At 31.9% G+C, this 15,575-nt stretch overlaps 1 protein-coding gene across 1 annotated transcript; it reads right to left on the bottom strand.

Annotated features, from left to right (window-relative positions):
* Positions 1-1,084: 1,084 nt before the first annotated feature.
* On the bottom strand, positions 1,085-14,851 carry LOC120356542 (RNA pseudouridylate synthase domain-containing protein 2-like; the record flags this gene model as incomplete). The annotated part of the gene is given in 6 exon segments (XM_039445487.1): positions 1,085-1,356; positions 3,974-4,197; positions 7,216-7,347; positions 7,350-7,411; positions 9,053-9,270; positions 14,764-14,851. Coding segments are annotated over 6 exon segments (996 nt in total), but the record flags the coding sequence as incomplete, so codon positions are not given.
* Positions 14,852-15,575: the final 724 nt, after the last annotated feature.

Genomic DNA, 15,575 nt, shown 5'->3' with positions numbered 1-15,575 from the left:
TACGAAGGAAGAAATTATAATACCATTCATACATGATTGAAAGAATAAGACTTTGATATTCATACAGAAATGTTCTATCTAATCACAGTAATTGATTAATTCCCAGAGGAATGCAAAAATTTCCCTCACAAAGACCCAGTTGCACAAGAGCCGGTTAAATTTTAATCCTGATTAACTTCACGTGACCAAATCAGAGAAGACCATTTCAAAAAGATGGATCTACTGGAATTAATCAGGATTGATAATTACCCGGCTTTTTTGCAACCGGCACCAGTATGGTTGAGTGATTACAAAAGTTCAACAGCTGACTTATTGTGCAGTTCATACTCTTACCCGTCAAAACCGTAAAATTGCGACATAAACGCCCTATACCATGGATATCTACTTAGGCTATTGTTTCTCTATGAATGATCACCCGCGACACATATTATAGTGTGGGTATCATAATTAGGACTAAGTTTTGTATTGTTTCGTTTTGTTAAATATTGGTACAAAGTTTACAATATTCATACAAATAGTGTAAAAGTATACACAATTGATTCAGTTTATTTTAGTTTTGTTGGAGGATTTTTAGTTTTATTTTGTTGTAGTTAGTTTTTGTTAAGTTGAATGATATTCCGGTTGGTTTGAATGTGTTCTGGTTTATTGTACTGTAGTCCCAGATAAAGTTTTATGTTAAGCGACTCATCCCTCAGCACAAGCATTATGCTTAAAGAGGGACGAACCATTCATATTTCTTCAAGGGCACTTACCTTCATTGTTATTATCATTCATTATTATCCTATTTTATTTTATTTTTTTAAATATTGTATTATTCTATTATTTTATCTACACATAGGATTCTGTTTATTTATTGAATGTTTAATGATTGTGAAATGCGTTTGTGGTTCTTGAATGTGATTGTATGTAATTTAGTTATTTCATTGTTGAATAAAGCATTTATTATTTATTATTTTATTAGCAACTTTTATGTGTATAATAATTTATGTATATGTTTTGTCAATAAACTCCTCTGGTTGCAATCATTGGCAATAAGATAAATATTATTATATTATATATTATTAATTATTATTAAAGCACTCACCCTGTACTTCCAGCGTGCAGGTACATGACGAGATCGGAGGGCTTGGGGTCGCGGTACTTGACCTGCACTCGTAGCATTGCGGGTCGGAGGTCATGCGCTCCGCGTTGAAGACGAGGTCGGGCGCCTCGTGGCCAGTCTGCGTGGCCACTGTCACCTTGGTCGACGCCACACGGGCGAAAGTCGCAAGCGCCGGCACGCTCACGGGACACTGCGGCGTCTGCTGCTGCGACGTGGAGACACGTTCTCACACGGCGACGGCTCGCGGCTCGGAACTGCAATACAACACATCGCGGATATGTTTATTACTGAGCATATTGAGATTGAGTTTTTATACTGCATAATTGGCAAAATATAAAATTAGTTAGTTTGTACTCAATTTATATCACCATCTCAAACGGTTTAGTACCTCGAGAATGAAATACTCAATCGGCATTGCATTTTATTTTGTATAGTATTTCCTCATGTTGTTACATTTGTATTGCTATTATTAGTATTTCCAAGTTGTTGTAATTTTATATTTCTGCCAACTATGCAGTATAAACTCAATCTCAACAACTTAGAAATACATAAAAAAGCAATACAAATGTTTCACCTGAGGAAATACTATTACAAAATAAAAATGCAATGCCAATTGAGTATTTGCATCTCGAGGTACTAAACCTGTTTGCGATGGTGATATAAAATTGATTACAAACTAGCGCTAAAATGTAGTTACTGAGGCCGACAGTCGCATATGAAGTGACACATATTACATACAGTATCGATGATTTATCAATTTTAGCTTCGAAGTATATTGTACAATATTATGATACAAGTCTACATGAGAATTCTAAAAAGGTATCTATATTCTCACATTCCATTACAAATCTAAAATAGAATTATATTAATTATTTTCTGAGTATATACCCTTCCAACTGTACACACCTCTTTACAAAGAGATATCAAGAAAAAATGACAAGCAATTCAAATATTATAGTGTTTATAAATCCTTAAAAACACTTTACTAATATGGGCTACTTTTGTACAAATTAATAAAACACTATAAAAACTTGTAGTACTTGTATTTTAAAACTTATAATATTTCAACAAAATAAAAATTGTTGAATATTTTGATGTTTTTAATAATAAAGGATACGACAAGGTTTTTATATGGTTTTATTAATTTGTACAAAAGTAGCCCATATAAATAAGTGTGTTTTACTTTCATGAGATACAAATTTTATTATACTTGCAGCTTTATTCATTTCAGGGGATTGTTCTTTCAGAAGAAATTTCGTTTTAACAATGTTATTAAAAAACCCCTGCATTGTACACTCTTAAATATAATTTCCTGTTTTTTCACTGCCACTCATATTAATGAAAATGAACTTTATCCTGTTTTTGAATAATACAACAATTACAGTAAATGCAATCACATGTTAGGATTATACTACCAGCTATTTTATTTGACCTGTCAGTCTAATGATAGGTTTAATGACAAGTATTTGTTAAAATTTAATGAATGAATAAAAATTGGACATGAAAGAATTGGTGAAAGAAAGAAAATTATATTCCGTTGAAGCCGGATTAAGGCAGTTTGGTATACCTTTTTATTTTTATTTAAATTGGATAATCTTTTTCAATATAATTGTTGAGATCATTATAAGAGCGAGAAAAAGTTGCAACTGAAATTTTTTAAGTGGTCTAATAAACGAGTTATGGGTTGTTGAAGTGCTAAACTCCGTTTTCTTTCTAGATAATAAACGGTTTCGAATTTTTCATTGTAGTTTTTTTAATACATTCAGTATATCATTGGCTTTGTTCTAATATGCGTTTTTTCGCGATTAATACCAAAATAAACAAGTTGCCGAATTTACAAAAAAATGTTACTTTTTTATTTATGAACGTTATGGGGATTAAATTGTTTTTGTTTAGAAAGATACATTTTTTTAATTTTTACTTTCCTTGCCCTATTACCATAGGTAAGGAAAGTATTGATTTCCAAAAAAATTAAGGTACCCAATTTCAAGTTTACTATACGTTTCAAGGTCCCCTGAATCCAAAAACATGATTTTTGGGTGTTTGGTCTGTGTGTGTGTATGTGTGTATGTGTGTATGTCTGTGAACACGATAACTTCATTTGTAATTAACCGATTGATTTGAAATTTTAAACTTAAGGTCCTTATACCATGAGGATCCGACAATAAGAAATTTAATACAATTCAATTCAAGATGGCGGATAATTACTAAAAAAAACATGTTTTTCACAGTTTTCTCGAAAACGGCTCTAACGATTTCCTTCAAATTTATACCATGGATAGCTATTTATAAGCCCTATCAACTGGCATAAGTCTCATTTCAGGGAAAATTTCAGGAGCTCCGTAATATTCTTGAGAAAAATGGCGGATAATCACTAAAAAACCATGTTTTTCACGGTTTTCTCGAAACGCTCTAACGATTTTCTTAAATTTATATCATGGATAGCTATTTATAAGCCCTATCGACTGACATGAGTCTCATTTCTGGGAAAGTTGCAGGAGCTCCGTAATATTCTTGAGAAAAATGGCGGATAATTACTAAAAAACCATGTTTTTCACGATTTTCTCAAAAATGACTTGACCGATTTTTAAGAGAAGTTCTAAAAATATAGTCGAAACCGTTCATGATCTGGAAAGAAAACGGAGTTTAGCACTTCAACAACCCATAAACCCTTATTAGACCACTTAAAAATTTCAGTTGCTACTTATTCTCACTCTTATAATGATCTTAACAATTGTATCGAAAAAGATTCTCCAATTTAAATAATGAATAAGTGTACCAAACAGCCTTAAGAGTGTAGTAGGAACAGAACATACTGTACAGGAGAATATATTATAAGATATAGTGAAAAACGTAAGATTCAAAAAATACTTGAAAGATTGGCAGCCAGCCCCTACCTTTGTCGTCATCTTCGAACAGTGGTTTGAACATGGAGAGTTCAGAGTCACCGTCCATCCCCAGCCAGTTCTCAGCGTTATGTATGCTGATCAGATCTCTTATCAACTCTTCGTCGGTTTTGCCTATTCTACCACCTTTGCCCTTCTCGGGACCGAACACTGTATGATTGTACAATGGATCGTTCACAACTGGATAGCCTGCAAGAGTGGAACAAATTATCAATCTAGTTTTATTAATCATCATTCGAGTAATCTATATTTTCTGTTCTGTAGAGAAGGAAGCTGAAACCATAAGGTGAGAATAAGATAAACTAGAATTAGTGGCGCCATTTCACCAAACTGCTAGGGGGGCAAAAACCAAGAGGTAGGAGGGAAGGGAAGGAATGTCTGATTGTGCCCTATCTTTTACCTCAACTGTGACATCTTGCAACTTGTTAATTCTCAAGTTGAAATTTATGCAATAATTTACTTATTGTGCCCTGATCAATAAATTGTACCCATTCTATATTAAAGCTTCACCTTTACCACAGAAAAAATATATTCTTTATTACTCCGTACCCGTAGCCATACTTTCAAGACAATTTTGCTACATTGTTGATAATGTAGAAGGAATTATACTGCTGCTGTTTAAAAAAAGTATTAAATCAGTATGATATTCTAAGGATTCGTGTAGTTAGACCCGCATTTTCATTATTTATCTGATCCCCCCCTAAATGGCGCCCCTGGCTAGAATAAACCTGAGCAGCACAAAGATGCAAATATTAAATATGAGTATTTGAATCTGAACACAGATAATTCTCATTGTCTATAGTACATCAATGTAAAAAGCTTTCAGTCCCTAAATAAAATTATATTTATTCGTACATTGGCCAACTGTTAGCAAGAAGGTTGATTAATCGAGCACTGTACCGATAGATTGATCAATGATCGTATCATACGATCGTCATCGTACGATAACTGAAAATTACCTTTTTATAAAAATACTGTTTACCTGAACATAAAAATAAATATTTGCTAGTTTATAATTTTATTATGAACAAAGCTATTATAGTTTTGAAAGATCTAAATTTGAAAATCTACTTTGTGAAAATACTTGAAGACTGAAAATTTTGTGAATTGAAGAACTACAAGACTGACCTATTTCGGACTGTGTTATCTGAATTTGGGAGAGGAATAGCATAAGGTTACCTCATTTCTTCTCTCCCTATCATTTTGATAATGTATACTTATTGCATACATGAATGAATGATTGTATGTTAAGTTCAGATATCTCACTATTCTCAAGACTAAATCCAATTTTGACAGAAGTATTCCACTTTCTATAAAATTTGTTCAATAGACAATGACTACATTGTAGAAATTTTCCAAAATTAAAAACACAAATTTCATTGTAAATTTCACTTCATTGATCCGGTTGATTGATATCCTGTAGAATAATCCTGTAGGTTGATTATAATAGAGTGGATTGACAATGAAATGAGTCTTAAACCATTTGCTCATTTAACATTTTATTTCATTTGTCCATGGTTTTCATACATTTTTACTATCATCAAATGTACAGGAAGATCTGAGCAGGGTGTTCTGAAAAAGGTACCCATAAGCCCCAGGGGGTGATTCCTCACATCAAAAGAAGAAGAAAAGTTCTTATTAACATAGGTCCGAAAATGCGTAGTTACCAAGTTATACAGAGTGAAAGATTTCGTCTGAATTTCAGTTCCCCTGCCCTACGGGTATTTGTTGGATGTTAATTAAGATGTTAAATTAAGCGCACTTCATGTAAAATGAACTGATAAATTGAATAAAAAAGACAAAATCTGTTAAGCTCTCTATTTTTCATGGGTTTTGTATGTAATTAAGGATTATTTTTTCAAGGTCTCGTTTGCCTATTATAAACTTTTTCTACATATTTCTCTTCAAAATTAAATTTTGAAGAAAAAAATTTAAAATTTTTTTAAATTTTTAAAATTTTGTAAGAAAATAGTAACATTTTAACATAGTATTATTGCTTCAAACCTTAAAGGAACTTGTTTTTCGGGACCAAATTTCGCGTATTTCGTCACATATCTTAAAAATTACTGTAGCTAACGGTCTGGAAACGGGTATTTAATTCTCAGTTTATTTTACATAAAGTACGCTGAATTTAACATCTCAATTTACCGCCAACAAATAGGGCAGGGGAACTGAAATTCAGATGAAATCTTTCACTCTGTATAACTTGGTACTAAACATTTTCGGACCTATGTTAATTGGAACTTTTTTCTTCTTTTTATGTGAGAAATCACCCCTGCCCTACGGGTATTTGTTGGATGTTAATTAAGATGTTAAATTAAGCGCACTCATGTAAAATGAACTGATAAATTGAATAAAAAAGACAAAATCTGTTAAGCTCTCTATTTTTCATGGGTTTTGTATGTAATTAAGGATTATTTTTTCAAGGTCTCGTTTGCCTATTATAAACTTTTTCTACTATTTCTCTTCAAAATTAAATTTTGAAGAAAAAAATTTAAAATTTTTTTAAATTTTTAAAATTTTGTAAGAAAATAGTAACATTTTAACATAGTATTATTGCTTCAAACCTTAAAGGAACTTGTTTTTCGGGACCAAATTTCGCGTATTTCGTCACATATCTTAAAAATTACTGTAGCTAACGGTCTGGAAACGGGTTTATTTAATTTCTCAGTTTATTTTACATAAAGTACGCTGAATTTAACATCTCAATTTACCGCCAACAAATAGGGCAGGGGAACTGAAATTCAGATGAAATCTTTCACTCTGTATAACTTGGTACTAAACATTTTCGGACCTATGTTAATTGGAACTTTTTTCTTCTTTTTATGTGAGAAATCACCCCCTGGCTTATGGGCACCTTTTTTTCAGAACACCCTGTACAATTATCAATGCCTGAAAATTGTGAATGGAACCAATTAACACTTGTTAGACCAAATATAGCAATCAATTGGAATTCAAATTCTAATTTACTTAGACAAAAAGCATTACAGTGAGAAAAAAATTGCTGATCTTGAAATTTATTCAAATGAATATTCCTTGATCGATACTAGAAAAAATGTGAACAAATGAATAAATGCTTTTGGCAATAATTCATTACACATTGAAACGAATAAGATAACAACTAGAAAACTTGATACTAGAAAAATATAAACCAAATGAATAAATGATTTTGGCAATAATTCATTACACTTTTAACAACTAACTCACCGAGATACTGTAAATGGACCCTGATTTGATGCATGCGCCCGGAGTGAGGCAGGCACAGAACTACACTAGTATTACTCTGTGGGTGTAGCCAGCTTATGGAATTGGATGAGCATTCCTTTCCCTTGGCAGACACTTGCACAACCCAATCTTGTAGCTAACTACTTCGATCGGCTCGCAAATTTTCACAACCTCGTCCCTGCAAAAGTAATCAGAGCACATTGGATGAAAATGATGATGAAATTGATTTTGTGATCTACAAATAGGCAACATAATATACAATGATATAGTATTGGTAGGAAAGAATCAATATACCATAATTAAAATAGTTGCACCAGTAGAAAATCATGAATAAGTTCAGTGAAACTACTTTGACTGAAATACTTTTTTCCTACAGTTACCTTGAAAAGTGACCATTCCTGCACTGATTACAGAACGCAAAGAATCACTTTTCCGCTCTAGTGCGCAAAGTATACATATTAGTATTTTTTTAGTACTCTTAATACTTGCGTATTATCTTGCAGCCATCTCAATCAGCTGTTGACATTGTTGGTGTGTATTTTGAATGCAAATTGTTCTATCTATATTTTTTCTGATTTTCAAATAAATAAAAATGAGAACTCATTAAATTATACATTTTTAATATGATAAATTATTCATTATTTCAAATAATATTTTTTCATTCATAAATTGATTGGTAAAATCTCGCATAAAACTCAAAAACGATGTATCCTAAGGACTTGACTATCACATAACAAATTAAAGCTTACATAATTTCCTAAAATATTCATTCTACAACTTTTTTTATATCTCCTCTAGTTTTCGAGGTATCCACTCTTGAAGGTGTGACATTTTTGAAAAAAAAAACACATTTGCCACCAATTTTTATATATTTTTGCTCTTATAACTTTTTGTAAATCGATGGGATAAAAGAGCTGTGGGGTTGAAAATTTTGTTCCAAACTTTTCCCTCTATAATCTTTCGTTGACTGGACTATTATGAATGATTGGAAAAAGAACAACAGAGTTATCTCTGTTCTATTCATTAAGTACATATCACATAATTTACCGTACTACACATTCCAATACTTACCAGTTATCATCCCATCACTTACTTGTAGCAGAAAACGAACAATTGTTGCAGCAATGAAAATTTCACCCCCTACATTGAAGCTGCTACAACAATAAAAGGAAAACTTGGAATAGCTCTTGAAGGTGAAATATTTTTTGAAAACTCTTGTGCCTTCATTTTTACCATCTTTTCGGCCTTATAACTTGTGAACGATTGATGAAAAAAATCTGTGCTGATTATGAGCTGATAGAGCATCAAATTATGAGAGACATGGAGATATGAAGAAAATGTAGAGGACAAAACTTGTTGGTAATTTTGTAAGCTTCAATTTTGCACAGAACACAAATGTTCATAAGAAGCATAGTTTCCGAGATATAAGCGAAAAATTAAAAAATGGTACTTTCAAACCACCCCCACCCCTTTAGCACAGGGGGTAGGGGGTGGGGACTTTTTATATGTTTACCTCCTTACTACCCTAAACAGAACTGCGGGGTCAAAAATTGTCTTCCCAACTTTTCTCTCTATAGGCTAACCTCTTGACTGGACTAGTAGTATATTATGTGATATGTACTTAATGAATAGAACAGAGCTGATATGTTAATCCTCTTACTATTCTTAAAAGAGCTGTGGAGTTGAAAAATTGTGTTCCAAACTTTTCCCTCTATGCCTTTAAGCATTCGTTGCCTGCCTGGACTATAAATGAGAATGATATTGTATGTATCAATGTATCAATGTATAAATAAATGAATAAAACATTAATAAAACTCACGGGAATTGGCCTTCGACCCTGCAGACGTACTCCTTCTGCACCTGTCGATTCCTGATCTGCTGCTCCATCTGGCGCGCCTTCTTGGGCGTGCGTCCGAACAGCAACAGGCCACTGGTCAACCTGTCCAGCCGGTGGATGGTGCGCAGATTCCTCAGCTGGTACTCCTTCGCCAGGATAAACACCACCGTGTTGTGCCTGTACCGGCCGCAAGGGTGCACCTGTCACAAATCACATGCCAACTCAATCAACCTATCCTTCTAGATAGAGGTTAAAATAAAGGCAGCCTATCCATCTATCTTCTCCTCAATCCAAATATTCTCACAAATACCAAGCCAACGTTACTACTTTTCCTCCATCGAGATATTTAGACAATTTCTATCTAAATTTGGGAAAGGAACAGTTTTGGGCTTTAAGCCTGTTGTTCCTTTCCCAATCATTCATAATTGAGAATGATATTTTATCTATCAATGTATAAATAAATATTTATTAGATACACCGTTTACAAGATTTAGTATTTAAAATGTATCTGAAACTTCTCCTCAATATAGTAATATTCATTCGATAAACCGTTCACAAAAATACTAACGTTAGTTCTCTTCTAATTTGTCCAAACATTTACAAAAAATAATATTGTTTTCTTATATAGCTTTAAGGCTGTGCAAAGGCTAAAAATAAACTTTCTACTGGAGATATTTTTCAAAGTTTTTCGATTTGCATATCATCAAGCTATCAAATGAAAAAGTTTTCTCGGGAAAACATTTTTTTCGATCGTTACTTTTTGAGATATGAGCGCCTAAAGTCCAAATTTTTGGGACAGAACATTTCAAATTCGGTAAGAGATAAATCCATGAGATTGAAAGGATAGATTCTGCATGGTATTAATTATCTAGTAAAACAAACAAGTTTCTGAAAATATCAATTTTTGAGACAGTTATTCAATTTAATAAAAATAACCAAAAAAACTTTTAGTTTAGCTATTTTGGTAAATGAATAACTTCACAAAAATCATATTTTTAGAGAATTTTTGTTTTACTATATCAACAATGATATGAAGAATTTATCCTCTGAATCTCATGGGTTTATCTCTTACCGAATTTGAAATGTTCCGTCCCAAAAATTATACTTCAGGCGCTCATATCTCAAAAAACTTTGAAAAAAATCACCAGTACAAAGTTTATTTTTAGCCTTTGCACAGCCTTAAAGTGAAAAAACACTCACATTCTTTGGTTTAGCGACGACGCTTCGTGCTGGTGTTGCACATTCTCAAGCCAAACAGAAACTCTGAATTGAACTGAGTTTCTGCTGACTTGAGAATGTGCAACACCAGCACGAAACGGTCGTCGCCACACCAAAGAATGTGATTGTTTTTTTTCACTTTAAAGTTATATAAGAATACAATAGTAATAATTCCAATGAAAACAAGATGGATAACCAACAACGGTTTACAAAATGATTTCATAAAGTGGTACAATGTTTCACAAATTGGTGATTTGTTGAAATAATTACAATTTACTATACAGGTAATAAATCTTAATAATGTTTTATCCTTATGTATGAGATCTTGTAAGAGTATGAAAACTGACAGCAGATTTTAAATCATATGGTTTTGTTTTTATGAGGAATAAAGAAGTTTTTTGAATTGAATAGGTATCTTCCTATAAAATAATTTCGTTCATCAATACATTGTTTAAAAAAAAAAATTTCATTTATAGATATCCTTGATCAAAATATTCGTTCTGTACAGCACTTACAAATTAATGTTTTCATAAAATGGTACAATGTTTTAAAAAAATGATAATTTGTTAAAGCGATTACAATATTTCGTTCGTACATATTTGAAAAACACTCCATTTCTATCCTTGATCAAAAGTTCATTGATACAGCATGATCAAATATTTTATTATAGTTATCCTGGATCGAAGTAGATTAATGCAACATTCAGAAAATTAGATTCCTTCTCATTTTTACAATGTTTCATTCTCAATGAAAATATTTATTCAAATCCCGTTTTTAATATAGTTATAATCCTATTTAATGGTATTTTTCTTTTTTCATTTTATATTGTATTTTACTTTATTCGCTTATAACCATTTTTGGAATTGTAATTATGTTTTGGGACATATAAAGATTTGATTTCAAATCAAATGTTTCTATTGACATTCACAATGATACATGTATCACATTGATATGTCACTATAGTTTGATAAGATTGATCGAGATTGATGAGTTTATATTCTAATAAAAATTTGGGAAAAATAATGACAAACACGAAATAAAAATATGCCATGCAAGATAAGCGTGAAAGAAAGCATAAGTGAAAAGCTAAAACCTAAGCGATATTTGCAATTAATGAAATTGCACACAAGCTAGAATGATAGTACCAGAAGATCCAACATCATACTCAGACACAATATTTTATTTATTTTTTCATTTAAAACCAGTTTGTTATTAAATTTTTTATCCCAATTTCAATTAAAGTTTTGAATATTGAGTCCCATCAAATACAACTGCACTGAACAATAAATTTGTTACAAAATAATATTAATTATTGTATCTAATAATAATAGTCTAAACCTTTGTGTTTGTGAAGATGTGTCTAAACGTTTTAAATAGGTAGTGTAAAAATGTAAATAGCAATAACTGAGTTTACTGACATGTCCCATATTAGAGGAGTAGGTAATTTCAGGGGAATGCATTGTAAAATTACACTTTCTGAAATAAGATGAATTTTGAATGAAATGTGATGGAATAATGTATGTTGAATTAGTTTGTATATATTCTCGGCTCCAGAGAAATCAAGAAGTGATTGATCTGATGATTCTTAAATGAAACAAGTTGACCAGACTTCACATAACTTCGAAAAATTCCTTTTTTCTCTAATACTTTTATGATACTATTTGGTAGGTCTCCAATTATTGAAGTCGACTGAGAAGATGCGTGATATTCAAATCTAGATTTCATTTCAAGATGCTCAGAATAATGTTTTATTTGATTTAAACATGAAAACTTGAAACATGTAAATTGTCAGTACAGTGAACTCGGTTAGGTCTATAGCGATTGTCAAACTGATGTTCACTGAAATGTAATATGAATTGAAGTTCAAATTCAAATTCTATATTTTTGTATAAATACAATATAGAACTATCACTATAAATATTGCTCATGCTGGATTGCACCACCCAACATATTTTTTCCAGAATCAGCAGTATGCTAGGTAAATATTATCCAGTGATTCCATATCCATTCTAATTCATTAAAATACATCAAATTCATCAGATTCTTCTTGATAAATCAGCTATCGGTGATCACTCAGCAGGATGTAACTAGGGACACTAGTTTCTCGAAATGTTTTAATAATATATACAGGGTGTTCTTAAAAAAGGTGCCCATAAGTCAGGGCGTGATTCCTCTCATCAAAAGAAGAAAAAAAGTTCTAATCAACATGGGTCCGAAAATTCTACCAAGTTATACAGGGTTAAAGATTTCGTCTGAATTTCAGTTCCCCTGCCGAAACGAAGCCCTACAGGTATATTTGTTGGCTGTTAATTAAGATGTACAATTTATAGGGTACTTTATGTAAAATGAACTGAGAAATTGAATACAACCGTTTCCAGACCTTTAGCTACAGTATTTTTCAAGATATGTGAAGAAATACGCGGAGCTTTGTCCAAAAAATAAGTTCCTTTAAAGTTTGGTGAAGTTTAAACATCTTCACATAACTTCAAATAATTCATTTTTTCTTTATACATTTATGATACTATTTGGCAGGTCTCCAATTATTGAAGTCGACTGAGAAGAATGCGTGATATTCAAATCTAGATTTCATTCAAGAACGCTCAGAATGTTTTATTTGATTAAACATGAAAACTTAAACATGTAAATTGTCAGTACAGTGAACTCGTTAGGTCTATAGCGAATTGTCAAACTGATTTCACTGAAATGTAATATGAATTGAAGTTCAAATTCAAATTCTATATTTTTGTATAAATACAATATAAAACTATTACTATAAATATTGTTCATGCTGGATTGCACCACCCACCATATTTTTTTCAGATTCAGCAGTAAGCTAGTTAAATATTATCCAGTGATTCCATATCCATTCCAATTCATCAATATACATATTAAATTTCATCAGATTCTTCTTGATAAGTCAGCTATCGGTGATCACTCAGCAGAATGTAACTAGGTACACTATAGTTTCCGAAATGTTTTTAATAATATATACAGAGTATTCTAAAAAAGTGCCATAAGTCAGGGCGTGATTCCTCTCATCAAAAGAAGAAAAAAAGTTCTAATCAACATAGGTCCGAAAATTCTACCAATTATACAGAGTTAAAGATTTCGTCTGAATTTCAGTTCCCCTGCCGAAACAAGCCCTACAGGTATTGTTGGCTGTTTAATTAAGATGTACAATTAGGCGTACTTTATGTAAAATGAACTGAGAAATATGAATAAAACCGTTTCCAGACCTTTAGCTACAGTAGTTTTTAAGATATGTGACGAAATACGCGAAAACTTGGTCCCAAAAAACACAGTTCCGTCAAGGTTTGAGCAGATTTACTGTGTTTATTGTACATTTAACATAGTCAATCTGCTTCAGGAACTTATTTTTTGGAACCAAGTTTCGCGTATTTCGTCACATATCTTAAAAATTACTGTAGCTCACGGTCTGGAAACGGTTTTATTCAATTTCTCTGTTCATTTTACATAAAGTACCCTGAGTTTATCATCTTAATTAACAGCCAAACCGTAGGGCTTCGTGTCAGCAGGGGCACAGAAATTCAGACGAAATCTTCCACTCTGTATAACTGGTTTTTTGGACCTATGCATGTTAATTAGAACTTTTTTCTTCTTTTGACGTGAGGAATCACGCCCTGACTTATGGGCACATTTTTCAGAACACTATGTGTACTAGTGGTTGTAACAATTTCAAGTAGTTTCTACTCATAATTCTAACTCAATTGTGAAATTTCAATAAAATTTGATAAACCACTTTGAAGATTATTAATGCAGCAAAAATGTTTGAAGAGTGTCTGCATGTTTTATAACTTATTTGATTGAACTCCCAACCTAACCTATCCTAACCTAAACAAACCTTGAGTAAGAGTTTTTAACATAAATAAACCTTGAGTATAATCTCAGAGTTTTCAACATAAATTGTTTATCTAACCCAACCTATCCTAACCTAACCAAACCATGCATATAATCTCCAAGTTTTCAACATAAATTGTTTACCTATCCTAACCTAACCTATCCTAACCTAACCAAACATTGAGTAGAATCTCAGAGTTTTCAATATAAATTATCTAACTAACCTAACCTAACCTAACTAAACCTTGAGTATAATCTCAGAGTTTTCAACATAAATTATTAACTTATTTGATAGAGCACCTAACCTAACCAAACATTGAGTATAATCTCAGAGTTTTCAACATAAATTATTCATCTAACCTATCCTAACCTAACCAAACATTGTGTATAATCTCAGAGTTTTCAACATAAATTATTTATCTAACCTAACCTAACCAAACCTTGAGTATAATCTCAGAGTTTTCAACATAATGATTTATTTATCTATTTTATTTAGTAATTTATATTTTACACAATACATAAGAGAATGAATAATGGAATAAGATAGGAGTTTGATACATTACCTTGGGGTTGATTAGTTGAGGAGCATGCTTTAGAGGTTATTGAGGTTGACTTACCGGCAATGAACAGGGTTTGTCCAAGGCGACTATGTCTTCATCTACATGGACTAGACGCAAACGCTTTGCTAAGACAGGAGTCTCGTGTCTGCAAGGCAATTAGCACACTATACCACCAGAGCCAAGGCCAGCGCCAACCCACAGCCCACTTCCCATCAAAGACACCACAACATGCAAATTACACCTCTTCCCCACTTTCCATCCCAGCAACGATTCAAAGTACAAGTTATGGGATTTCAATTGTTGTTTCAAGAACATATTGGATTTGTGGTGTGATGGGCGTTTCGATTGAAGTATATACCTTACCTTACAAGCTGGCTATTAACTTGACTTGAAAAAATATTATAGAATGAGAGAAAATCCAACAATCATATATGAAATGAATGAATAGAAAGACAGCATTATAACAAAGACATTAGTCTGAGATATAATTTACAATTTATTTCTATTAAAGTACGAAATGAACAGTTAATTAGTATGAGCTAGATCATAGGGTTGAGTAGGGAGGTAAGTTTTAGATTATTTTTATTATAAATAAGAAGAGAGGAAAATTGAAATATTCGAGTTTAGTTGGAAAATGAGTTTGTAACAAATCCTCCTTACTTTCTACCTAACCCTTTAGCACTATACTACTTACTAGAAAAAAACTTTGAATAGATTAATAACTATAGAAAAATAATTATTTTCAACATGATAATGGAGTCATGAATAGCTTATTATGTCTAGTAAAATAGCTCAAATGATTCTGGTCTGATCAGAATATTTACAGAAAAAAGGATAAATATAATTGAGGTTGTATTACAATATAAATA

This window comes from Nilaparvata lugens, unplaced genomic scaffold (genome assembly GCF_014356525.2).
Source record: "Nilaparvata lugens isolate BPH unplaced genomic scaffold, ASM1435652v1 scaffold7046, whole genome shotgun sequence".
NCBI classification, from domain to species: domain Eukaryota; kingdom Metazoa; phylum Arthropoda; class Insecta; order Hemiptera; family Delphacidae; genus Nilaparvata; species Nilaparvata lugens.
Note: the sequence above shows the minus strand (reverse complement) of the source record. Positions and strands in the feature narration are given on the sequence as shown.